Source organism: Dermacentor andersoni, chromosome 2 (assembly GCF_023375885.2).
Source record: "Dermacentor andersoni chromosome 2, qqDerAnde1_hic_scaffold, whole genome shotgun sequence".
Taxonomy (NCBI): domain Eukaryota; kingdom Metazoa; phylum Arthropoda; class Arachnida; order Ixodida; family Ixodidae; genus Dermacentor; species Dermacentor andersoni.
In genome coordinates, this window is record NC_092815.1 from 48,662,928 (window position 1) to 48,689,596 (window position 26,669).

A 26,669-nucleotide genomic window follows, 5' to 3' on the forward strand; every position below is an offset into this window, starting at 1 on the left:
ATAGAAAACAGCTTCCCGAAGTTGCTACTCCGTTTTAGAGACAATGCTTGTGCTCAGATTCAACTGAGCGTCGTAACTCAATGACATAAAAGAGCACACGCTCAAACTATTGGTTCACGCAAGCACTGCTAAGCGAGCGTACAGAAGCCTTAGGTTGGTCTATGTATAGAGGTCTAAGCGAGATTACATTATTATGCGAGGCCACTTTGAACTTAATATCTACTTAATCAGTTTAGATTATGTAGTTATTCTATCTGTCTCAATGACACAATGATACGCTTAACAGAGGGCAATTTATATTTATGTAATTTCTGTAGCATATGTATACGTTAGTGACTTGAATTTTCTCTCTGTTACGAGAGCAAGGACCCTTTGATAGCGTGTGTATGGGGAACCAGTGCTGGCCAGGAGGCGCAACGGTAGTTTGTGTGTGCAGCTGAAATATGTTGACATCGTGCGATAGGGAGGGCCCGAAAATAACACGACAGCTTGGATGACAACAGATGCACATCTTTATCAACCTTTGCTATAGCTTTGTGCATCCAGCGAAGCTCTGGGCGCACCCATGCGCGTTGGAAGAAGTGCACGCGCTCATGCTTTCTAGCATGCCTGTTCCCAATCAGGCCAGAATTTGGACACATGTACCTCAGGATGAGCGGTGAAATTGACGACGCAAAACGTCACCCCTCGCTAGACTGCGTGTTACGGTGATGCTTTTGGCACTAGGCATTTCAGAGATGGTTGTCCGTAGGGGTTCCCGTTGGGGATCACTTCGTCTCATAAGTTCGATAACCGCGACGGATAAATTTGGCAACCGCTACATTGAGGGTACAGTGGTATGGTACTCAATAAGTCAGTGACAGGCACAGAATGAAGCAGGAAGTTCCCTTCAAAGGAAAATCATATTAATTTGACAGCCAATGACTTGTCAGCATATCAGTGACACGAGTACTCTGACGACGTACTTTATTTTTGTACTTACAACAATTTTCTGTGTAATATAAAATATGACAAATAAGTATGATTGATTGAATGATGCGATTAGCATTCCTAGCCTACTTCAGTCACTTTTTGTCTCATCTACATAGCCTCCTTACGCCTCTTTATCTTCAGTAAAAAAAATGTTTTAGTCTCTCCGGTTCTCGAGCCCGCATCACACAGGGCCTCAAGCACGACAGCCCTACGCTTTATGTCTGCTCCACAAATGCCTACAGGCGGCGAGTGTTTATTTCTCAGCGCTAGCACAGAGTAGCATAGTAAACGACAAGAGTGGACACTCGCGCCGTTTCGCGACCGTGCTATGGTGCTTCGTCTGTTCCGCTAGGTGACAGAGCATATCAAGATAAGGGTGGCTGCGGCTGCGGCCGCGGCTAGCAGCTTGACAGGCGGCACGACCAAACACGTGCGACGCTCAGTCAGGCCCCGCCGCCGGGCTCTCGGCGCCGCTATTCTGTAAAATGCGCCCGAGGAATGCTGTTGGTTTCTTCTGCCAGCGTCCGGCACTACTGCTTCGTCGCCGTTTCGTGGTAAGGCCACAGGAAGTTCTTTTGCGCGTTGTTAAAGATTTATTCTCTTCGTATTTCGTTATGCCACTGTTAGTCGCATGAACGAGTGACGGCGGCCTTGAAGCCATAAACAGCTGCTACCCATTTGCAACGCTGAATTTCATTTCGCGTTCTTCTTTTTTTTTTTTTTTTTTATCATGCGCAGCAATGAGCGGTGATGCTAGCGATAAGAGCGCCGCGGCAACGGTGGACGCGGCAGCGTCCGAGCTGCGAGGCACGTTCGAAATAATGACGAAGTTAGGAAATAAAATAAAATGGTTTGTTAAGAAATGCGGCCTATAAACAGATCCCTTTCGGTGCAGAGAGATTTATGTTACGCGCAGTGGCTTCTGAAAAACGTATGGTGCTCCACTTTTGCAAAAGAAATTAGCCATTTATAAAACGGTACACTTGCAATATTTGCACTATGGCAATAATCTACGCTCGGTATGGACGACAGCGCGGCTTGCAGACACTGCGGCGGCGAGGAGACTATCGAACGCGTGCTTTGCCACTGTCCTCAATACAGCGCGCACCGGCTGTCACTAGCGACCGCATTGGCACGCCTTGATGACAGGCCACTTTCAGAACGGTCAGTTTTGGAATTCCGACGGGAACTGTCGTCGCAGCAAAAGTCGGTCAAGGCTTTGTTGACTTTTCTACGTAACAGTGGCCTATTAGAAAGACTATAATGACCCCATTTCGCCCCTTCTCATATTTTTTTCTCACGCTTTTATTTTTGTCACGCTCTTCTTTCCGTCTTTACTTCCCCTTTTCCCTACCCCTAGTGCATGGTAGCAAACCGGACGTATTAAGTCTGGTTAACCTCCCTGCCTTTCTCTCATTTGCATCTCCCCCCCCCCCCCTCGCTCTCTCAGCCTTTGTAGCAGACTATGTGCGTTCTAGCGTCGTTAGCTGTTTTGCACTGACCTGAAGATGCGCGTTTTCATGTTTTAATTGGTTGGTTGGTTGTGTATTGAGTCGTTACCGTAGAAAGTTTATTGTTTCTTAGCATTTATAACAGTGTTTCCTTGACCTCAGATGAGAAAAATATGCATTGCACGAAGGAACGTAGCATCTCCATTCTAAATCTTTGAAGGCTGCAGTATTTCTTACACGAAGGAACGTAGTGTTTACATTCAATAGCCTTGAAGCCTCCAGTATTGCTTACCCTCTGACTGTAATTCTACGTATTGCAGGAATCTACACTATTTCATCAATATACACTCTACAGCCAAAGGATATCATGCATATTCAAAGGCGAATTTCCAAGTATCAGAAGACGATTGTTAGGCTTCGAAGGCAGCAGCTGAAGACTGCCAACACAGTCAAAGTGCTTAACTGACCGAGATGCCAATATCCTGCAGCTGTTTAACGAGGGACGCACTGGCTCACACATTCGAGATGAGGATGTTGGTGCGTGCCCAATAATTTTGGTAGGCATTTTATTTTGGCACGCAATCAGTCACATAATTTCGCTACCTTAATTCACCCTTCTTCGCAGAAGTACAAGGAAAAGCGTCATATTTATTCTTTCTAAAACAATCCCATTTTGAGGAAAATAATTCCTCGCACGTCTCTGTAGTATTTCTTTTTCATTCTCTGGATAGTTGCAACACGTCTTGTGCATGTTGTTTTGCTTGCGAAATGTTATTGCCATCCCACCAATAATTTGCGAGTATTGTCCATTACTTGCACTTCGCAGTTCCTTCCCGTTTTCATGTGTCTGCCACTTTTCTCACAATCTTGCTGCAATAAATTGTTGTCTGCTATTTTCGCGTCCTTGGCTGTGCAGCAAGTTGATTTATAATGAAGGAACATGCCTCATTTATTTACGATACTTCTTTTGGTGTGAGTAACTAGAAGTAAAATATCACAAACGATAGAGTTCTACTTCCTCAACAGTTGACATGATTGTTGCGCTAAGTTACAGCTTGAAACATAGAAAATATGAATTTAAATAAAACCACCATAAAGCGAACCACCTTTCTGCGCTCGTAGTCGCAACATTAAACAGCTGCAGAAGCGCCTGCATGAAGTCGATATTTATGCAACGTTATTTGTCACAAAAACAAAAATAAAAGAAAGAAAACTGAAATCATAGCCTCCGAGATTCGGCGGCGTGCGGCGACTATCTTGGAGGCTGGTGCGTTTTGCCATTTCCGCTAGGCGCGTTGAGAGCCAAAGTCGGCCGCGGGCGCCTACGGTAGTTTCCACTTTTTACGTTTACTATATTGTGGCGTTAGCACGCAACGGCGCTCGCCCGATTCAATCTCGGCGGCTACGCAAAAGGAGGGGAACTTTGCGCGCCCACCGCTAGATGGCTGATAGTGTCCAAAAGGTTGCGCGAGAGAGGAACCCAGATGCATTACACGGCTCGCACATGACGCGTTTAGATGCTTCAATGCCAATCTCACGGTCATTGTGAGATGGGTTGGGACGGAAGGTTTCCAGCATGGCGGCTTGGCCTTGACAATGCCTACGACGCTATCTCTACATCATACCCTCGATTATGCGGCGTGGTTCCACCAGGCAAAACGTAGGATTTTGATTCCAGAACTTTTATAGATCGACATGATGCGGATTAAACTGGCAGTTATGTTGGCGCCTAAATTTTCCATGCGTATACTCTTGCATCAGTGTTTCGCCTCAGCCGAGAAGCCTACGAGGAAATCACATTACTTGTTTTCTATTTTTGGTGGTGACCGTGTTTCTTGTGCTTGGTTGTGTGGTTTGGCGAGTAGTAGGTTGGTTGGTTGTTTCTAATGGGCGCCACCCACTCTGGATGATCGGCCATGAATCTGGCCGTGATCAAAAAACTTATAAAACTGTCCTTTAAGTAAATACACATGATATTAAAGTGATTTTAAAAGTACAATAATAAATAACCTTTACGAAGAAGCTTGGTTTTCTTAACCATGTTATTCCAAATTTTAAGAAACATATTACAGATGAGCTGCTAATAGCATCGTTCCTTAGTATTGATGAGAATACAAATAGATAATGAAACTAGCATGGCAGTCTCTTTGTGTCACTGAGAATATTAAATAGGGCATCACATACGTCCGCGTTGCATAAACCTAGTGTCGACGCCTCTAGGGAGAGTAGCAAGGGAAGCGTAAGGTCCAGCCCAAGCTGGTGAAGGGGTCCTAATTCTACCTTCGTCGCTACTAAGGAAACATTTATACGGTCATCCTCGTTCACCTTTATCGTTACTTCGAGCTAAATGCAATGCAGTGATCTGTGCAGTGGATTGATTTTTTTTGTGCTCACGTATGCACAACCTCCTCGATATAGAACTCCTCGTTGTGAGGAGTTCTATAGAGATTTATACAGTACCAGTGGCACCCACGACGATAATGGAAGAGGGAATAGTCTAGAAGAATTCCACATCCCACAAGTAACGCCGGAAGTAGTAAAGAAAGCCTTGAGAGCTATGCAAAGGGGGAAGGCAGCTGGGGAGGATCAGGTAACAGCAAATTTGTTGAAGGATGGTGGGCAGATTGTTCTAGAAAAACTGGCCACCCTGTATACGCAATGCCTCATGACCTCGAGCGTACCGGAATCTTGGAAGAACGCCAACATAATTTTAATCCATAAAGGGGACGCCAAAGACTTGAAAAATTATAGACCGATCAGCTTACTGTCCGTTTCCTACAAAGTATTTACTAAGGTAATCGCAAATAGAATCAAGAACACCTTAGACTTTTGCCAACCAAAGGACCAGGCAAGATTTCGTAAAGGCTACTCAACAATAGACCATATTCACACTATCAATCAGGTGATAAAGAACTGTGCGGAGTATAACCAACTCTTATATATAGCTTTCATTGATTACGAGAAAGCGTTTGATTCAGCCGAAACCTCAGCAGTCATGCAGGCGTTACGGAATCAGGGTGTAGACGAGCCGTACGTAAAAATACTGAAAGATATCTATAGCGGCTCCACAGCCACCGTAGTCCTCCATAAAGAAAACAACAAAATCCCAATAAAGAAGACATGCTCACTGACCTCGACAGGCAAAGCAGAACGGTGGGTATAAAAATTAATCTGCAGAAAACTAATGTTTAACAGTCTAGGAAGAGAACAGGTTACGATAGGTAGCGAGGCACTGGAAGTGGCAAAGGAATACACCTACTTAGGGCAGGTAGTGACCGCGGTTCCGGATCATGAGACTGAAATAATCGGAAGAATAAGAATGAGCTTGGGTGCGTTTGGCAGGCATTCTCAGATCATGAACAGCAGGTTGCCATTATCCCCCAAGAGAAAAGTGTATAACAGCTGTGTCTTAACAGTTCTCACCTACGGCGCAGAAACCTGGAGGTTTACGAAAAGGGTTCTACTTAAATTGACGACGACGCAACGAGCTATGGAAAGATGACTGATGGGTGTAACGCTAAGGGATAAGAAAAGAGCAGTTCGGGTGAGGGAACAAATGCAAGTTAATGACATCTTAGTTGAAATCAAGAAAAAGAAATGGGCATGGGCAGGACATGTAATGAGGAGGGAAGATAACCGATGGTCATTAAGGGTTACGGACTGGATTCCAAGTGAAGGGAAGCGCAGCAGGGGACGGCAGAAAGTTAGGTGGGCGGATGAGATTAAGCAGTTTGCAGAGACAACATGACCACAATTAGCACATGACCGGGGTGGTTGAAGTGTGGGAGAGGCCTTTGCCCTGTAGTGGGCGTAGCCAGGCTGCTGCTGCTGCTGCTGCTGCTGATGATGATGATGATGATGGACAACCAGGACGGTTATTTGCTAGTGTGCGCTCACGAGTCCATCCTTTAATAGATGTCACCAGGCTCCAAGCTGGCGCTGACAGCGATGCAGCAACAAAGAGCACCAGAAGTACTTGAGCGCGCAGCCGCGTAACCTAGCATAAAAAGCTACAAAAAATTTCGCTTACTAAAGGGAAAAATACAGGCATGCGTGTGTAGAGTTGTTAAATGACAAGCATACCAACTGCTTCTCACATCCAAAAGGCCAACATGCCTCTCCGCAGTGCGCCCATAGAACTATTCATTTTGGTTGTATCTTTTTTCCTCGTGTACACCACTGCATGCTAATGAAGTTTTCATATAAGATGTGCAACGGAAGAATAAGGAGCATTTGTGCATAGCGTTTCAAAGCGACTTTATTTCGATAGCCACGTGAAACTTTCAGCAAAGCCAACCATGGAGTTCAAAATCACGAAGAGTTTCATGGTGGCGGCAGCTAGCGCTCACAGGGAAGTCCTAGTGGTCACGCCAAATCTGATTATGCCGTTAAAGCCACTATTTCGAAACACTTTCTGCGTTTGGTGAGCAAAGGAAAAAAGGAAACGTCCAATGGCGCTAAGAATGAATGCCATGATTTCCCTTTTTAATTTTTGAACGCAAACTCCTTGGCTGACCAACGGATGCCCTGGATTACGCAATGCACTCCACCACACAGTTTTACATGGAGATGGTTGCAATGATGCGACAGTGACGGTGTCTCTCTCTCTCTCTCTCTCCCTATATATATATATATACGTGTGTGTGTGTGTGTGTGTGGTCAGTTTTTAGCGAGCACCATAGTGAAACTTACATCGCGACATCTGTGGTGTATGTGTATCGTGGTTAAGAGTAGCAAACAAAATGCAGTCGTTGTGCTGCTGCATTTTTGTTGCACTGTAGGTGAAGCTGGCTGCTATACAGCAACAGGTAGACCGCATCTGTAGATCATAATGCCATAATAACTCGCATATGGCCATCAGGCAGAAGTCATTGGACGTCGACTGAAAATCAACGAATTACGGGATCTCTGAACACTGTCGCATATCAATTACGCGAGTGGAAGGTGAGGAGATGCGAGTTCTCTTTTTTTTTCCCCGAAGTTTCTTGAACGCCTCTCTACAAGCTTGCATTTGGCGGCACAGACGCTTTAGTTTCACTTGGTTTCATCACGGCACTGAGAGATAAAAGTACTGTGCTGGATCATAAGATGGGCAGCGTTCAAGAACGGCAAGAGAAATTCTCTATAATTGCCACATAAACGTTGTTATCGACCGTTTTTCGATGACCTTCTTCAGACTGGTGGAGCCAAACACGTCTTCGATGTATAGCTTGATTTTTTCGTCGTGTCTGAAAATAACATAAGTTATTACATTATTGGATTTACCATCCCAAACCAATTCCTAGACTATGACAGAGGCCGTACACTGCGAGGCTTTTAATAAATTTTGGCCAGGCACTTTAAGGGGGCCCTGAACCACTTTTTATCGAAGTAGACAAAAGCATTTAAAGTGAAATTAGGCTATTTCAGAAATACTTTGCCGCAAGAAGTACTTCAAGGCTTTCAGCAGAAGTGGAGTTATTGGCAATAAAACAAGGCCTCCGCTGTGCTCCCGTTCGTACTTCAATGCCTTGCACTGTGAAGGCTACAGCGCAGTGGGGTGTGCCCACAATGCTCCGCTAGCTAAATGTCCCCGTGGCGCGCAGTTCAAATTTCATTTTGGAGACGCCACGTCTTCCGCCTTTGGTGCCTACGACGCGCTAAACATAAGCCAAACGCGGTTCTCAGCGAACTGCAGTGCGGTTAGCCAGTGGACCCGTGGCGGCGCCCCTCGGCGGCCGCGGTATCTACGCCATGATGTAGCCGACCACAGCTTGGTGTCAGCTATCGGCCAATAGCAGCAGCCCAAGGGAATGACGAAATAAAAGCGTCCAATGACGAAATATAGCGTCCAGAAGAGATTGAAGACAGGGCCTTCTGTTGAAAAGAAAGCGTTTGAGAGAAAGGTGACTTCGCAATCCGCTTGCGATCTCGACGCACCGCGTACGACAGCAAAGCTTGGCTCAGCTGTTCACAGCAGCCTATGCTTGCCGCGGACTAAGTTATTTTACCAAGCCTGAGGGGTGGTTCAGGGCCCCTTTATAAAGCACCCAAAACACGGCACGCGAGCGTGTTTAGGTTATGGCGGGGGAATGCGGCCGCCAAAGCCGGGAACCGAACCCACCACCTCGTGTTCACAAACATCATGTTTTTTTTTTCTTTAGAGCCGCCACCGGGAATTAGATCATCTCACAAAGCCGCAGGCACTCGTTTATAGTATAGGATATTCGCTTTAGAGAGCGAACGCAATGCACTGCTTATGGCGGTAGGGGTATCCACGCTTTATCTATGAATCTACACCCCTTTTAGGCCGCGTAGAGCTTGTAAGCTCGCGCTAGAATCAAAACGCAAGAAGCTGCTCTATATATTTAACTGGCAACAAATTAGAAGCAGCGAAGGTGATCATGTCGTAGTACACGAGCACACTCGACGTTTGCTCGGCAATTTGTAGTCCCACCTTTCGTTGCCTCTCTCTCTGTAACCCTAGCCCTTCAACCTAAGAAAGTTTACTGTTATGTCTAGTGTAAGGGTACTTAAATTTGAATTTATCTGACCTCCTGATGACTCTCATCGGCTTTTTAGATATAAATTTTGCTTGAATACCTGTTGTTGTTTTTTTCGGGCAATAATCGTTATCCAAAAATTGATCGTTATCCATTTGCAAATAGCAGGAACGCCCGTCACAATGGGCCGATTACGCAACATCTCAGCGTGATCATGGACATTAATTACTTTTTGTAAAGGCAAATATGAGCAAGGATTTCTGTGCAAACAAACGGGAAATAATTAATAAGCAGGCAAATCGAACCGGCCGGCCGTTTTCTGTGCACATGGCATGTATAGTTCAGTGGTATTCTGCGGCATGCAATATTAAGTTTAGCTGTATCATTTATATGTGTCATGACACTAAATACCGATGTAAATTATTTTTTCCCAGAAGCTAAGTCTGAATTATTTAGCTCGGGGAAGTGTCAATAACTGACTGTGTACCTGTCTGTCGCAAAATTTCCCAGTCAAAACCCTCGGTTTCAGACCAAACGTCAAGGCATGTAACGATGCTATGTTTGCTGATTTATTTTCTGACATTGAATATATAGGTGCCTGTACTTAGTGCCGTAGGGTCAAACCATTATGGGGGACCGCAGCATCGGGGCATGACTTTATGTCGAAGCATGAGTGCTTTGACGTGGCATTCCAAGAAACAAGATAGGCGTATTGGTGATTGATGATTGTAACGATGCACAGAAAACACGAAACGGGCAGGAGGAAACACGCTTGCGCACAAGATACTTTTTACAGGCAGACGATACTCGTCTTTTTCATAGTGGCGCCTCAGAAGAGCACGTAAATAGAGGTAATGCTGTTCAGAGCTCGCCCGCTGCTTGGTCTGAGCAAATAGATATCTGGTAAATACATAGTGAACAAAGACTAAAAGAATACTGTTTCGTATCGCCGGCCATAAGATCATTTAAATCATGTGCTGTTTCTAAATAATCCGGTTGTTGTAGATGTAAGTACCCTTACATCGCTTGGAGTGGTCTTTAATGAGTGCCATGACATAGACCGACCACTTCAGGTTCATTTGAAGCTGACACACGCTGTCGGTTTTTGTCAAAGTGTCAATAATGAAGTTCAACCTAACCTGAAACTCATTATCTACCACGCGATTACTGCCACCTGATTTGGGCAACCACATCTAGAACCAATTTTATTGCGCTTTCATGTCTGCAGAATAAAGAAATAAGACTTATATTTGGAGTCAGTAACAGACTTGAAGGAAAAAACCAGTCAAAAAACACAAGGACAAGAGGAGAGGTTCACACCACAACGACTAGCTTTTTTTTTCTTGTCCTTCTTGTCCTTTGTCTCTTGTCCTTGTGTTTTTTGACTGGTTTTTTCCTTCAAGTATGTACCAACTGGCCCAGACTTCAACCCTTCAGTAACAGAGTTCATACATGTAATCTTTTCTTTGAATACAATGTTCTCTATATTGAGCATTTTTCTTTCACTGAATTACTGCTTTACCTCAGATTTTCTCTGCATAATATCTCTCACGTCAGCGCTTCACCTAAAAGGGCACGTCGACATCAATGTGTTTCTTCTAGAAAACCAATAAATATTTAATTGCGGATGTAAGGACAAACTTATGCACTGCCTGCAACGTTGATTATGTATAACACCTGTCATGCTGTTTAAACAATGCCTCATGCTTTGTTTAAGCTATGTATCTTAGTAAAAATATATAATTCTACTGTTTTCCCATATCTCATTTGTTTAAGTATTTTTCCTCGTGTGCAATTTTGTCATAGATCTTCTATCCCCCCCCCCCCCCCCCAATGTTTAATATTTATTACATCTTGTACCTGCGGTAGCTGAAATGTTATTTCATCATTACATTCTGGCATAACTAGTCTCTTTTCTTTATGTTGGGTGTTTGCACTTGTTTTCATGGCCCCAGATGCCATCAAAAATCTTGTTGTGGCTTTTGTTCTGGAGGTCGTTGCCTGTCTGCGACAAGTAAAAGGTACTCACTAACTTAAGTTCCGGTTGTGTGTGTTTTTTCCTGTACGTGTCGAATTCTTTCGCTGGACGCATAATCATGACATGGGAACATATATTTGGCAGGAAGATCACTTGGAGGGGTCAGAACCACATGCCTCTACACCATCCCACTTATATCCGAGCGAAGACGCTATGTGTAGTGGATATTACTAAAGAAATGCTTATTAACAGGGTAAAATTGAGAAAGAATCAAATGGTGAATGATGTGATGTCACACTTAAGTGCGAGATTGCAAAAAAAAAAATGAGATTCCAATTCGAACACCGTTCACGCTTATTACAAAACAGAAACACTCAGTACAAAGTAAAAACCAAACTAAGAGGAGAAATAAAATAAAAAAATTTTGCAGCAGTAGAAAACAAGATATGCCATGAATACGAAAAGTTTCGCTGATATACTAACCTTTGTATGTTACAAGAATCACGAAAGCATTCACATTGACCCCAGTTAAAGAAACCTTTGCATATATGCTAATATTTGTATTTATATCAATCAGTAAGTCAATTACGTCCATCCAAATTAGAGGAAAGTTCGCAGGTATGCCATTTTATGTTATAACCATCATTAAATAAATCACATCGATACCGATATAGTCGCGGCGTAGAGAGGCCAATTTTAGCACGTACTGTCTGCGCTAGGCGGATGCCGTCTTGCTCCTAACGTTAAACACTTGAGGTTTTGTTTCGGTGAAAGAAAACACGACATACTCACGTGTTGACGACGATGACAACGGCTACCAGATCTGGCGTCAAGAAAGCTGCGTATTTCAGCTTATCTGAACCTTGCTTCAGACGAGACCCAATCCTGACACTGCCCCTCGGAAGAAATTTACTGTGGGAAAAAGTAGGGACTCATCAAATTGGTTTCAGCTCAAGCCATTGTATTCACTAGAAGACATTGTACATTTAGCATACGTAATTCAAGATATGGAGCTTGAGCAAGAAAATCTACCGTTATGCCTTCAGATAGGAAAGTACTTACCTGAAGTGGCCCAGCGCGTAATACATTGGTTGCTTGTAAAACTCTTGAGCAGTGGAATTCACGATAATGGGCGAGTCGACAAAGTTTTTAGCCCAGTTGGGGCCACCATGAGTATTTAAAGCTAGGTTCCAGTCCGTCCACCCACTAGCCCAATGGTTGAGGTCCTGTGCGTCGTCAATAAAGAAAGCACACATGTAGTACATCGCAGCACATTTGCAGTGTTGTTGGTGTAAAATCTTTATAATGTGAGAAGTCGCCACGGCCCGATCGTTTCAGTCATAGAACAGTGGCCTCTTGATCCGTTTAGCTACGAGGGAAATACCAGCGAAAGTTGTTTTATTGCGATAGCAATCATGCTGTGGCGCAGTAAGATGATCAAGCGAGCTCTCGAGCGGCAGGTGACTGGATGTCTCGTCCTCTAGCGCGGTGGTCGTCGCCGAGTATGTCTGCTGTCCGCGCTGCTGAACGCATGTACGACTCCTGCGCCCTATCTTGAAGGTTATCTGCAGCGGGTGCAAAGACTGGTCGAGCCAAAATGATTTATCGGCTCATATGCGCTGCCTTCTCCGTGCCTAGCGTTAAGGCATGCATAATCTCAAATTTTTGAGACATGTTGAAGCGAGAGGCAGCACGAAGCGTTCGCTCCCAGAGGTCGGCGCTCTTTACGACGCCAACGTTGCAGCAGCAAGTGTTCGCGGTCATCGAATCATATCTGTTCATGTTTGCCTGTGCGCACATGATACTGTGCTTGTTAATTTACCTGGTAAGCGAATGTTTACTGCAATTGTACGGCCACTAAATCTACGAACTTCATACCCCTGTAACACTGGACGTCTTAATGTCATTGGAATCAAATTGCATTAGCATTGAATGACATTGTTCAGCTGGGACACAGCAATATTTAATGCCATTTGAATCGAATGACCCGCAATCGAATGAGTCCGAGAAACTCATGCGGCTTCGCACTCAAAGCGAATGCATACTCTCTACCTCAGATACAAGATATATGGCATTGAGCGTTCGTAATTTGAGAAGTGTTCATGCAGAAAGGTAACTTATTTAGCGTGTTTTAAGGTATCCGTCATTTTAACGCGAGGAAAGTTGTGCGCCAGGCTGCCACAAAATGTTTTTACTCTCCACCTCAGCGGCGTATGGCCGCCGTCGCTTTAGTAGTCGGTCATACTGTAAACAATCGGGTATCTGTATGCACGTGTGTTTTCGGCGTCTCGAATGGCATCAACTGGACGAACGCACTGGGCCCAGGCGGAGACGTTTACTCTCATAAGGTTCTGACAAAATAACATAAGGGATCTCCATAAGGCCAAACTAAATAGCAAGTTATGTATTCCATCATCGTGGAAGAGCTGAGTATAAAGTCGGAATAGACAAGACTTCGAAGACACACGGAAGGCTTGCTTGAACTGACTTGCTTCAAGGTTTGGCAGAGTACCTTCAAACTAACACTCCTTCCTTCCAAATGACCAACGTTCTCGGCGAACTGTGGAAGCAGTAGCCATCATGGCTGCAGCAGTGAACAAGTTTGCGTGAATGCGCTGCTCAATTTCGTTACCGAGTCTTGCTTCTGCGTCTACTTTACGATCGAGCCTCTTCCTCTGATCAGCGTGCTTTTCTCGCAATGGAAATACTCATGAACTAACCACTTCACCTGCTGCAAGTGAGCGTCGTCGTCCACCGCTGATATGTCAGTTGTATTGGCACGTGTGCTTATTTCCTCTTTACCGTTCATGCATCTTATCACGTTTATCTCTACGCGCACCGACGCGCGCGGCGTCGCTGGACGCGTCTCGATCATGGACGCGTCTCGAATATTCCGCGACGCAAGGTATAAATAGGCGACAATCGCTTGCGCTGGCGCAGTCCGACGAACGCCGTACGTGCGCTTTGCTGTTTTCGCCGTCACCGAGTTGTTCGTTCGTTTGCTTGCGGGCGCAACTTCGCCCATTGAACTCTCTACGTGTATTGCCGACGTAGTGTCCAGTTCTGCCTGCCTGCGTGCCAGCCAGCTCGGCGCCACCTACGTGACAATAGTGTTTGTGTTCAATTTAACGGCTATGGCTCCTAAGCTGGCTAAGCATTGTTTTGGCTTATAGTAGCCAGACATTCTGAAATAGCAGTCCTATAGGCATGTTATTTCAGCGAAGCGACACCCCATATTTATTTTGAAATAACCATATATCCTTTTCAGACACCCTACACATTGCTCTACTCTTCTCGCCATTTTTTTTTTTTTTTTGAGCGATCGTCGTTGCTATCGTGCCCGAATGACATTAAGTTTTCTTGTGTAGCACCACTACGAGTCGAATAGCATTCGTTGCACCGAATGTCATTCGAATCTAGTGACATTAAAGCATCCAGTGTGACAGTGGCATTACTTTGTGTAGTTGTATAATACTTTGCTATCACTATAGATGCCTCCTCTTCCGGATGAAACTGCGACCTTTTTTTTCGGTGGAACAACTGTATCAGTACTGCTATAGTTACTGATTTCAGCAGCTGATTTAAAATATGGACTAGATGTACCTTCTTGGGAAGGATTGTTCACTTTAAGTCATGCTTCGTTGTTATTCACTGAATGGTGTCCACACTTCATATGACGCCTGCAATATGCTGAAGCTGTCTCACTGTCTCATGCAGTAGGTATGGCATTCTACTTTTAGAGAAAGAGGGCCTCACCTGGAGTATATCGATGGCGTACTCCTCAGCGCGTTCCCAACTGCCTAGCATGACTTTCTCCCCTCTTTTACTCATATATCCAGTGCAGGCCTCGGACGGCAGGATAAACTTGTCCGGGTGGTTCTTGTGAACCTTGTCGAGGACCGATGGTCCGATTACACGATTCATGTACCAATGAACAGTGATTCCTTGGACGTACTTTGCCGCTTCAGGGTCTCCCAAAACCTGTGTGTAAGGAAAGGGAGTGAATAGAAATAAAATTTCAGTATTCTGCCAAAATTAACTGAGCAGTCGGCACTGGATTGCCTTGTTTTGTTAACCGTCTCATTTGCCACTTTCCATCGACACATCGTGTACATGGTAAAATAAAGAAGGTTACTCAGTAATCTGTATTGATAGAAGTCATGTGTACACCCTATATAGAAGAAAAAGGAAAGGGCAGCTGCCCATTGCCAACAACGGCCTTTTTTCCCTCAGACTGTACATCTTCAGTGAAGTAATAAGTCTACTGGATATATCCCTCACGAGGGAGAAAAAACAATTGAAGTTCACATAGAACGAAATGACTGTACATGGGACTGGTACGTAGAGCTGAATCCATCAACGACGCAATATTTAACAAGCCATTCAGGGTCTGCCGATAAAAATTGCAGATGCGTAACAGCCCATCCTCCGATGTACCGAGCCTTAAGTAAATATTCTTCAAGGTCAATGAGCAGCAAACTACGATGAGCGTGCTTCCAATATTCTAACTCAGCACTCGTATATACGGATAACGACAACATGATAGCAGTAGAAGCGAAGACGGCAACACGGCACAGTGATATTGCATCATGTGCTCGTGTTGCTTTCGTAATCTTAAGGGAACACTGAAGGGAAACAAGAAGCTCTGTGGCGTACCCGAAATCCCAAGATGAAAGGGACGCTCTCGTGCAAAATCTGCAAAAAAAAAAAAAAACCATCCCGCATGCGTGCCTGCAACACCTTGTGTTCACTGAAGGTTCAGTTATAGCCCGCAAAGAAACTTTAGGTCTCCTTATCGCATCCTTAAGAGACTGGTCTGATGAACATGGGGTGAAACACCGCAGTGATACTATAAGTGACGCTTGAGCGGCGCAGTTGCCGGCCTTGGTCGCCAGGCTGAACCAGCCTGTTGCTACACGCCGTCTTCCGTCACGGGCACACGCCGTCTTACGTCACGTGAATGGTCGTGGGGGGATAGAAGGGGGGAGGGGGTGCGCGTTGGACTTTGACAGAGACTGCCTATTTCGCGACTGGGCGCAATAGGAACCGATGATCGGAGCTCAATTTCGCGCGCGAAACAGACGAAGGTGGGGAGCCAGCGCGGGAGGAAAGTGTGTGTGTGTGTGTGTGGGTGGGAGGCGGCTTTTACTCCACCAGTAATGCGTACTGGAGTGGCGGCGTGCGGTCGCGCGTGCCGCATATTGAAAGCGATTTTTGCAGACGGCTTATACCTTTGTGCGTGCTCTTCTTGCCGCTGTTTGCGTTGAAGCCACACACATCACGAAGGTCACTTCTCTCACTGCGGCGGCCGCGCTTGCTCACGCCAGCGCTTTGACAGCGAGTGTCCGTCGTCATCGAGTGTCATGTGTTCATGCTTGCCTGCGTGCGCTGAGAACCATGTTTGTTAATTCGGTTAGGAAGCGAATGTTTGCACGTTTATGCGGCCGATAAAACTACTATCCTTACTTCGTATAACTGTCTACTAATTTGCTATCGCAGTCGATGCTTCGCCTTTTGGGCGGAACTGCGACGTTTTTCAGAATAGAGTGCAGTTAATATTTGCCGATAACGAAAAATACCTTGGACCAAGTATAGACGCTGACAAATTCATGAACGTCAGGGTGAGCTGGTGAGGAAACTTGAAAGTGTCCTCGCCGACCGTATTTAGTTTGTTTGCGTGCGTGCGTGTGTGCGTGCGTGCGTGCGTGTGTGTGTGTGTGTGTGTGTGTGTGTGTGTGTGTGTGTGTGTGTGTGTGTGTGTGTGTGTGTGTGTTGTGTTTGTGTTTGTGTTTGTCACTAGGCCTCCTCCCGCGGTAAGAGTTGCTCTTATGGTAACGGTAGAAACGTAACTTACCAATGCAGGTCAACTTATTTTTCTCTATATTCTACCGCTAAGATCGGTCGTTAACATCAAGTCTAGCAAGCTCGCGGTTTTTTGGCTACGTAGAACCATGATGATTCATTACGTTCTATTCAAGCGGCGTGAATAAGTCTTGCGTAAAGTGATGGCGGTGTAAGTGCACGCACCACGCTTGTCCAGCGCCGAATCGCGAGGCGGTTGTCATCGAGCATCATAAGTTTCAGGTTGCCGTAGCCCGCCTTGTTCAACGCTGGTCCCAGATCATACTTGATGAAGTCCCTCTGGGTCTGCGGTGTGAAGCCGAGGGTCTGCCAGGGATAAAATGGTATGAAGCCAGAGGACGGCTCGTTCTGCACCGTCAGACCCCAGATGGGAATGCCTTGCCTCTCGTACTCCTGCAAAAACCTGAAGGCACGCGCAAACCTGAAGTGTCGTGCTATTTTAGCCATAGGCGTGTAAGCGAACACAGTTTGCTGTCTGCAGATACAACACGATGAAGCAGCCTTATGTTTGCTCTGTTCGTGATATAAGCGACACGAAACGGTGGACAAAGTGTCCACCTTTTTTCACAAACCTATATCCACCACTGTGATGTATTCGCTAGCGCAAGCGCATGTTAAAAGCATTCAACGCAGGTGTCCGTACAATTAACGATAAAGAGCAGTTTGGTAATGCCTTTGCATTCCTCATCTGTCGTCTCCTAGCATCATTGATAGCTGGCGATATATAAATAGTGATATTTTCTCTGAAGGTGGTGTTTTCAATGTTATTCCTGCTTTCAATTTAACAGCACCGTAAGAACTCGACCCTTTCGTGTATTCCAAGCAGCCCCTTATTGTTCTGCTACCTCGCTTCATAAACCTTTAGCAACTAGCACTGCTTTCTTTCCTAGTCATCGTCATCATCATCATCAGCCTATTTTATGTACACTGCAAGACGAAGGCCTCTCCCTGCGATCTGAAATTACCCCTGCCCTGTACCAACTGATTCCCACTTGCGACTTCGAATTTCGTAATGTCATCACCCCACCTAGTTTTCATCCATCCTCGACTGCGCTTCCCTTCTCTTGGCACCCATTCTGTAACTCTAATGGTCCACCGGTTATATAACCAACATATTACATGGCCTGCTTAGCTCCATTCTTTTCTATGAATGACAATTAGAATATCGGCTATCCCCGATTGCTCTCTGATCCACAACGCTCTTCCTGTCTCTTAACGTTACGCCTAATATATAATATATAATATATAATACATAATATATAATATATAATATTCTTCGTTCCATCGCTGTTTGCGCGGTCCTCAAATTGTTCTAGAGCTTCTTTGCCAACCTCCAAGTTTCTGCCTCAAATGTTAGCACCGGTAGAATTCATTGATTGTGCACTGCTATATTCAATGATAGGGGTAAGCTTCCAATCAGGATCTGGCAATGTCAGATCAAACCCATTTTTATTCTTCTGTAAATTTCCTTTTCATGATCAGGGTCCCCTGCGAGTAATTGACCTACGTAACCGTACTCATTCACAGACTCTAGGAGCTGACTGGCGATCCTGAACTCTTGTTTCCTTGCCATGCTATTGAGAATTGTCCTTGTCTTCTACATAATAATATTCAACCCCACTCTAAAGTACGGCTAATGTCGGAGATGGAGACACAGTGTACTGTTTTTATGTTCTATGTAATCAAAGTGGAAATCTTCTATGTTTTACATGTTGGGTGGGGTGAAAGACAGCGCATCTAGCCTTGGGCGCTGGCGCTCAAAAGGTGACGGAAGCGACGGAGGCGTTGGCCATGAAATGAGCGCCAGTGATGTGCGTCCCTCGCGGCGGTCCATGATGGTGATAAGATGGCCAGGCACCACAGGCAGTTGGTTGTTCGTATGTGGCACATTTGAGAGCACTGCAATCGCGGCGCGTGAGTAGGCATGTACGTGCTTTTCATCTCATTATATTTTGAGAGCTTTCTTTTGCACGCACAAAAAAAAAAAATTATTGCATAGCAAATAGTACGTTCAAATCTGCTGAATTCAATTCTTCCTAGAATGCTCCACAACTTTCTTATTGGAAGTGGTGCCCTAAAATTAACGCCTGCAAAGTTGAATAATTAATCGTGATTTATGATGCAATTAGGCAGAAACAAAAATACTGTGACTTGCTCTATGCAATATGCCGCTTCCATTTGCGTGGTGTTTATATATGTTAATAATAATAATAATAATAATAATAATAATAATAATAATAATAATAATAATAATAATAATAATAATAATAATAATTAGGATATGTGGATGAGGAAGAAATTAGTTTTATGAGGAATGGCTTGCGCGATATTGATGACGCTATTCCACTTTGAAACAGAGGCGGGCCCAAATCGAATGCTGAGTAGCTGGCTCGGCTTCGTACCAATACACCTGCCAATGTCTCTGCTCAAGGGTGCCCACAGTAGCTGCCTGGTTTGTGACACTTTTGATTATAATACTTCACCAATACATCTTACGAAATATAAGTGGAACCAGTAACCTATAAGGAACCGACACGGAAACTTTTAAGTCACGCACTTAAGCCGTCTTCAAGCTGCGACATTTCGCCCCGGGGCCGTCAGCTTACAGGGTGCACCGTAAAGTCCTACAATGGCACAATACACACGAAGAAAAGATACCCGTAAGTGTCAGCGCACAGCGTATACCTGACGAAATACGCCGCCCAAGTTTTGTAGAAAGGTCCGCCCGGGGTTCCTTTGAGAATCCCAGAACCCTCCAACTTTTGGCTCGTCTTCATCCATGCAGGGCTGCTCCAGGGACTTCCGTAAAACCATATTGTTTTGCTCGACATCTGCATTGCTCTTTTGATGTACGGTATCTGCAAAACATCGGCAGATTTCAGTGATTCTTCCTGTCAATCTCTTAACACATTTAATAAAACGTCAATTACTTCTCCCAACAAACCCCAACGCGCCCAACATTGTATCAGTCCAAAATTCTGCATTTTCAAGCTTTCTGTTAAAGTCACAGTAAAATTCGGCGCCAATGCTGCGCATTTTCGCAGTAAATATAGGCAGTGAATATTAAGATCTAATTTGGAGCAGAGAAGCGACGGGAACCTGCTCTGTGTGTTATTACAAATCAGCGCTTTCTTTTTTTAATCTTATTTTCTGGTTTGTCTGGTTTTCTAACGCGACTAATAGATTTAACTGCAGTACACTGAGTTGATAAGATAGAAGTAATTCAGTCGTGAAAATGCTCAGCGGATTTCACCGGCCTGGGCCGACTGAAATTTGTTTCTCCATACTGCCTTCAAAATGATGTTTCTTGCATAAAGTGTGCCATGCCACTACTGCGCCATGACATAGTTTAAGGGGTGTGAAAGTTGGCAAGCTGCCACACAGTACAAAACAAATCGTGGCACCGCTGCTTGCCGCTGCATCCTTTGGCCGCGTTCGTTCGTGGCACAACAGCCAGTGAGACAGCACTTGTGAGAATCAACAGAATCCAAATGAATTCGATGCTTACGCCCCAACCTCAAGGATACAAAGGGTTAGGTGACCATGCCGGCTGTGCGACTGCGTGATATACGCAGTAGTTTTACCTAAAGTCCTTCCACAGATGTTTTCACCCACCATGTGTACGTAGGGGCTTTAGTTTTGCTTATCGAGGGTAGATGCATGATGGAGCACTCCGCAGAGTAAAATGTACGCAATGTCCACTACTTACTCCTGTTGATTGCTTGCAACTTTATTCGTTGCAATGTCCGACTTTGTTTTCAGTAAAATTTCTTGTTGCTGAGTTTAGTGTCCTGCTGTATAAACTCACGCACGGTGATCGGGTACCAGGCAGCGGTTCGCGCTCTTTCTCGACTACATCTTTGGCAATACATGTGTTTGCTAAAGCTCGCGGTAAAGAAGTTTAATGCGAATTGACAAGCGGCCTATAGCCTTTACACCTTGTCCTGCGAGCGTATATCAGTGAGCGTATTTTTTTTCACGTTATCAAAACACAGTAGCAGGCGCTCGACAAGTAGATTTGCCTGCACCAATGGCTGCTTTGAAATGCTGAAGTGCGCTCCCACTACTGAAGTACAGTGCTCATTTTCTCCCTTCTTTCTTTCTTTTTGCCAATTTATCCCCTTCCACCACTGCAGGGTGCAAACTGGGCGTGTGTCTGGTTAATCTTCCTGCCTTTATTGTTTCTCTCTTTCTCCCAGCGTATACATAAATAGCTCCAGCGAAAATGCGCACGCGCAGAAGCCACATTATACGCTTTGGTGCTTTTGCGCTCTTCTATGCCCTATTTTCACTGGGAAGATAACATCGTCTACAGCTTTAGGTTGTTTAATTCAAAAATTTCCTAATGTGACCGCTCTGCAGGACTGGAATAAGCACCTATAATGCACAAGATGTTAAAGAAGTGCTTTTGTGTATCGCTGAATAGGAGTCACTAATATCAGTGTTAATATGCATAACGAAAATTCCATTGTACGATAGCTCAGCGCTGGCAACAAGCACTACAGACTGTAATTCTCAATATAAATGGCAGAGGGAGGTTAGCTCAGGGAATCATGCATAAGTAAGGTTTCGCTAATAATTACCAGTACCTTGAGGTGGATGTCTTCCGCGGCGAGAGTGAAGTTGAGCAGAAAGAAATCGTTTGGAGAATCGTCATAGGTGTACTTGCGCACTGAGAAGTCAGTGCTGGCCATTGGTATCCTGGCAATGCTGTACTCTATTCCTGTCGACAGAACGGAGATAATATCAATAGGCAATTTGCTTACATGATAAAACCAAATCTTAGGAAATAATTTGCTACGGTCGTAAATACAATGTGCGATATACACATTAAATTTACAAGCAGGAGACTATTAAAAGGCTACAGGCATCAATGGCAATCATGGTATCCGGGTAGCCAACCGAAACTACCTCTGGTTAACCTCTCTGCCTTTCTCTGCATTATTTTCTCTCTCTCTCTCTCTCTCCATTTACAAGTGTATTATTTGCCATAAATATTACCATAAGCCTTTTAAGCAAAGAGAAGTATAATAAATAACAACATCTATTTACAGTATCTTCTTGCGATGTGTACTTAATGACGAGGACAGGAACTAAGTCGACGACAACGGATGGTCGACTTTATTCCAGTCCCTGTCATTAATGAGTTTTAGAATAGGGGCCCCAAAAGTTTGGTTCCACAAAGGGGTTTGCGGGTGTTAGGGTTGAGAGACGCAGAACTAAAGAGCTTTAGAATAGGGCTTTGCGTTTGCGATAGCGTCTTGCGCTGATAGCGCCACTACGGCGTCAAACAAATCCCATTAGAAATTATTAAATAAAATATACCATTTTATGATAAGAAGAGTAATTTTGACTTTCGTGTTCTCGCGTTTGATTACAACTTAAAGGTTATTCTATTAGCAGCAATCAATTAGTTGGGCTTTGTTTAGAGTAACCAACTTTACGTACCTTCACCAGCCAAGCTAAGTCGTGTTAGTCCTACGAGCCATAAAACCGACAATTGAATTCGGAATCAGCGGTGTCTATTGAATCAATTTTCATAACACACGCTATAGTTGAGAGAAAGCGACAACAACAGTCACTTTTCCTAGCTTGCGAAGTTCACGCGTTACCACGAATCAAACCCAGTTTAGTGCTAGGTTAGAGCCACCGCTTCGATGGGTGCCGCCATGTTTGTTTACGCAAATATCTTTCGGCAGCTTTTGCGGCTCCCGCTAAATCAGTGAAATAGCGTGCCCGACGCAAAACAACCGCAGTTCGCGTCTCGCGCATGCGCAGTGGCTTCGACGCTATTTTTGGGGGGCCCCAAATGTTTGGGGCCCCTATTCAAAAACTCCCTATTAAGTACACAGCGCAAGAAGATACTGTGAACTATATAGCCCAATTGATTGCTATGTTGAACAAAATCTAGTCTCCTCTAATTAGCCGTGCTTTCCGAACGAACATCTCTGATACAAATTCAAACAGAACGAAGGCTTCACAGCAAGTGTTCAGCAGTGGACAAACAATGTAGTGCCAGCCTGGAGGCAACGTTTAAACAAGAAAACTTGTCTTCGTCAGTGCAAGGAAACGGGTCCCCTTGTCTAAACGATCGCCCTAGGCTTACGCTTCTGATGTTAGACCTTCAATGTATAAACAACAAATTAATAAATATGTAACTATAGCAAATACATTCCCCATTGGTGTTCACACGCAGCCTGAGAATGATGGTGATAATGATGATAATAAATATAATGGTAACAATAACAATAGAGATAACATTTAGCACGTAGTATAAGACATTTAAACCCATACTTATCAACCGCGGTTCTCGCGGTCAGACGGCGTTGTATGAAGGTGGGAGCTTTGAAGTTGAAGTGATTAGCGCTTTTAGACATTCTGGATGATTTTGGGGTACGTTGAATGGCAAGTGCCATGCCCTGCAGATGACATGTGTGCCAAAGCACCATTGATGTTACCTGCTGTGGAGTAGTAGGACCCGATAATAGCGTCCTGCAGCTGCACCGAGAGATTTCTCAGATTTAACCCAACTGCGTCAGTGAAGGCGCCTCCGAAACCAAATATTTCCTGGTACGTTTTTTCAGGGTCTATCACAAGCAGCAAAGTGTTGTTGCCTGGTGGATCTGTTGAAAAATGAAATCAGCAATGAAAGCGGCGAAGAACACTTCAATCTCCCTGCGTTCGTTGAGCACGAAAAAGAAGTAAGCTAGCAAAACATTTTATCAGTGCTGGGAGCATGCAGGAGTAGGCTGTTCTTTGAGGCCACACAGCCAGACAGTTACTTATCATAGTATTTAAGGAACCTGGTCCGTCAGCTATGCAGGTCACGTTAGGCACAGATGTACACTATATTACAATCGAACTGAAAGTTACGCAAGTTCATTGTTCAACTGCAGTGCGTACAAAAGACGAACACAGGTAGAGTTATAAATTAGCAGCACTTGTTAACACAGCAGCGCTTGTTTGTTAACTATTCCTGAGTCTTTAGTCTTTCGTGGGCGCTGCAGTTCAATAATGTACAGTATCGTTTACACTGGTGTCGTTGTTGCATGTTAAACTTACCTTCAAATGTGCGTGAAACTCTGCTCTCTCTCTCTTCGTCCCTATACCCCTTCCCCCAGTTCAGGGTAGCAAACCGGACGTGCGTCTGGTTAACCTCCTTGCCTTGCCTCTCTTTTATTTCTCTCTCTCTTTCTCTCTCTCTCACACACACATTGGAGAGAAACTGAACACGTAAAGACAGCATTCAATACTGGTTTGCTGAAGACGCACGGTAAGGTAAGAGAGCGTTGAAAAGAACGGTACGAAATAGCGGTGGTGCCTTACATTAATGATAGGGCCGTCAGGGTCAAAGAACATATGTCATCACTCAACAGATGCATGTACAGGACAGTATGGCCGCATGAGGCGGTCTAGAAACAAACCTGTTTCTTCGCGGAGCAATACAGTTTTCTGGAACCGGAGTCCGGCCTTGCTGCTCTCAAAGGCAATCGCTGCTCCTTTCGGCAGGGGCCCGATGTCGCCGATGAAGTCACAGTACGTCATGCCGCACACGCACACAGGACTGCCAAAGCCATAGTCCCTTGGCCAGCACATGGGAGCTGCGACTATTCGATGTGCGATAAACGTCAAATTCGTTGAAACGTGCGGTGTAACATGTTGGTTTGGTGCCACTGCAATTTGGGCAAGATATACGCAGCGACTGTTGGAACTGCACGCAACCGACTTGCATTGGTTCCATTTCTGATGGATATCCTCAACTGGGGTAAATATTTCAAGTCCCGTGGAAGCGCTTCCGCATGCATTTCGATAAATTTAGATGTTTTACGTGTCATTCACAACGAAAGCAACGTGGAGTTTGCATAAGGCCTGAATTATTTCCCCTGAGAAGGACGCAGATATTTGGAATATTTCGTACACATATGAAACCTTTCAATAGGGAGCGTCGGACGCTCGTGCTCAAAATTTTCAATACCTTCTGCATTTTCCTAATTGAAGTCTACCTTTTTCCACAGTAATGCGATGTCCTGTTTGCATTGAAGCAGCGGCTTTTAAAGGAAGTGCATGAACAGAAGCCACAAACCAGACAGTTTTGAAGGAACTTCCATTGCGTAACCGCAAGTCTACGTTAGAACACTGGACCCAACCAGTTCGACGACACAAGCGATTACACAAATGGGACCAAGAAATGAAATTTCGTATGCCTCACAAGCTCAAAAGAAGCCACACGAGCATGGTGCACCGGATTCGCCTTGGTGTCGCATTCACCAACCGTTATATACATATGATAGGTGCAAGTGATACTAGCCCAAACTGTGAATGCTGTGACATGCCAGAAACACTTGAACATGTATTTTGTCAGTGTCCCGCCTACGCGCAAGAACGACAGCAACTTGTCTCTTCCATTGCAGAGATCCATGAGAGACCGCTATCGGACGAGTTTCTTTTAGGTCCTTGACCTAATGCAAACAGCGCAGCCCTGGTAACAAGAGCCGCTATAGCTTTTCTCCAAGCCACTGGGCTGGATGCACAGCTTTAGAGAGGCCACAACTCTGTGAATTTGTATACACGCATCTCTTCCTTATACCATCATCCTTCATCAGCCCTTTCCCTCCCCGTCCCTTTTCCCCAGTGTAGAGTAGCAGGCCAGAGCAAATTATAGCTCAGGCCGACCTCTCTGCCTTCTGTAAATAAAATTCTCTCTCTCTCTCTCTCTCTCTCCATTGCGCATATAGAATGACAAGGAGCCGGCAAGTTGTGGCTGACGTTCATGCAATGCGTCGTTTCAGCGACAGTGTGAATTGGGCGGCTTTTAAGTTGACTCCGTGAAGCGCTTGACACCTCGCGCGTCACTTCTCCCCTAAAAATGTGATTTTCAATTCGAAAAATTAATTAAAGTGTCCGCGTTTTTAAACACAAAAAAAAAATATTTTTGGACATATTTTTTGCTGAACTGAGAATTCGCGAGAGCCGTGCAACTACTCCCATCAGCAACGCCAGCCTTGAAGATAAAGCTTCTGTAGCTGCGACTACAAAAAAAGAAAAAACGTATAGGTAGATTATCGTAAGATTATCGTAAGATCGTAAGATATCTCTGTAAGGTGCCTTGGGGATGTCTCGTGCTGAAGATGCCCTCTCGGTGAGCGCATATTTCACCCCTCATCTTTTAAGAGGTTCAATACATACAAGCATTTGCCTAGCAAACCAGATTTTTTTTTTCAAGGGAATTTTCCACGTCTCAGTAATTTCTCTCGTCGTATTCGAGTGCTGATTGCCGTGTTATAGTTTGTTAACGAAGCTTTCCCTCACGTCTAAATATTTTAAGGCAGTTTTCCTAGCCTCTAAAGCCGCTCGAGTTCGCTCTTCTCCTTGAGCGGCCATTTTTCCTAGAAAGTATGCCTTCCAACTACTCCGCCCTTAAACTGGCTCTCTCAACTACTACACGCAGAGACAAAGCAACAGCGCGCGCATTAGATCCCATAGATGAGATGAATATTTACAATTAGTATTAGGGTTATAATTATATTCGAGTGCTGGTTGCCGTGCTATCGTTTGCTAACGAAGCTTTCCCTCAAGTCTAAATATTTTAAGGCAGTTTGTCGTGTGCGTATCATGGCTACGCACGCTTATATCGCATTCCGTTTCTCTACCACGGGTGCGCTTTAAAACCACGGCGCTGCAGTTTTTGCTTTTCTCTTCTTTCTTCTTCTCCGCCCTTAAACTGGCTCTCTTAACTGTACTACACGCAGAGACAAAGAAACAGCGCGCGCATTAGATCCCATAGATGAGATGAATATTTACAATTATTATTAGAGTTATAATTATATTCGAGTGCTGATTGCCGTGCTATCGTTTGCTAACGAAGCTTTCCCTCAAGTCTAAATATTTTAAGGCAGTTTGTCATGTGCGTATCATGGCTACGCA

At 44.7% G+C, this 26,669-nt stretch overlaps 1 protein-coding gene across 1 annotated transcript; it reads right to left on the bottom strand.

Moving 5' to 3' along the window:
- Window positions 1-6,663: 6,663 nt before the first annotated feature.
- Window positions 6,664-24,341, bottom strand: LOC126542345 (lysosomal acid glucosylceramidase-like). Its single transcript, XM_050189384.3, has 9 exons — window positions 24,170-24,341; window positions 23,204-23,368; window positions 21,335-21,468; window positions 19,431-19,603; window positions 16,911-17,148; window positions 14,640-14,864; window positions 11,946-12,109; window positions 11,676-11,795; window positions 6,664-7,651 (listed from the first exon to the last, which is right to left on the bottom strand). Exons 1-9 carry the CDS (start codon window positions 24,339-24,341, stop codon window positions 7,546-7,548), a joined length of 1,497 nt encoding a protein of 498 aa, XP_050045341.3. The 3' UTR covers window positions 6,664-7,545.
- Between the last annotated feature and the right edge of the window lie 2,328 nt (window positions 24,342-26,669).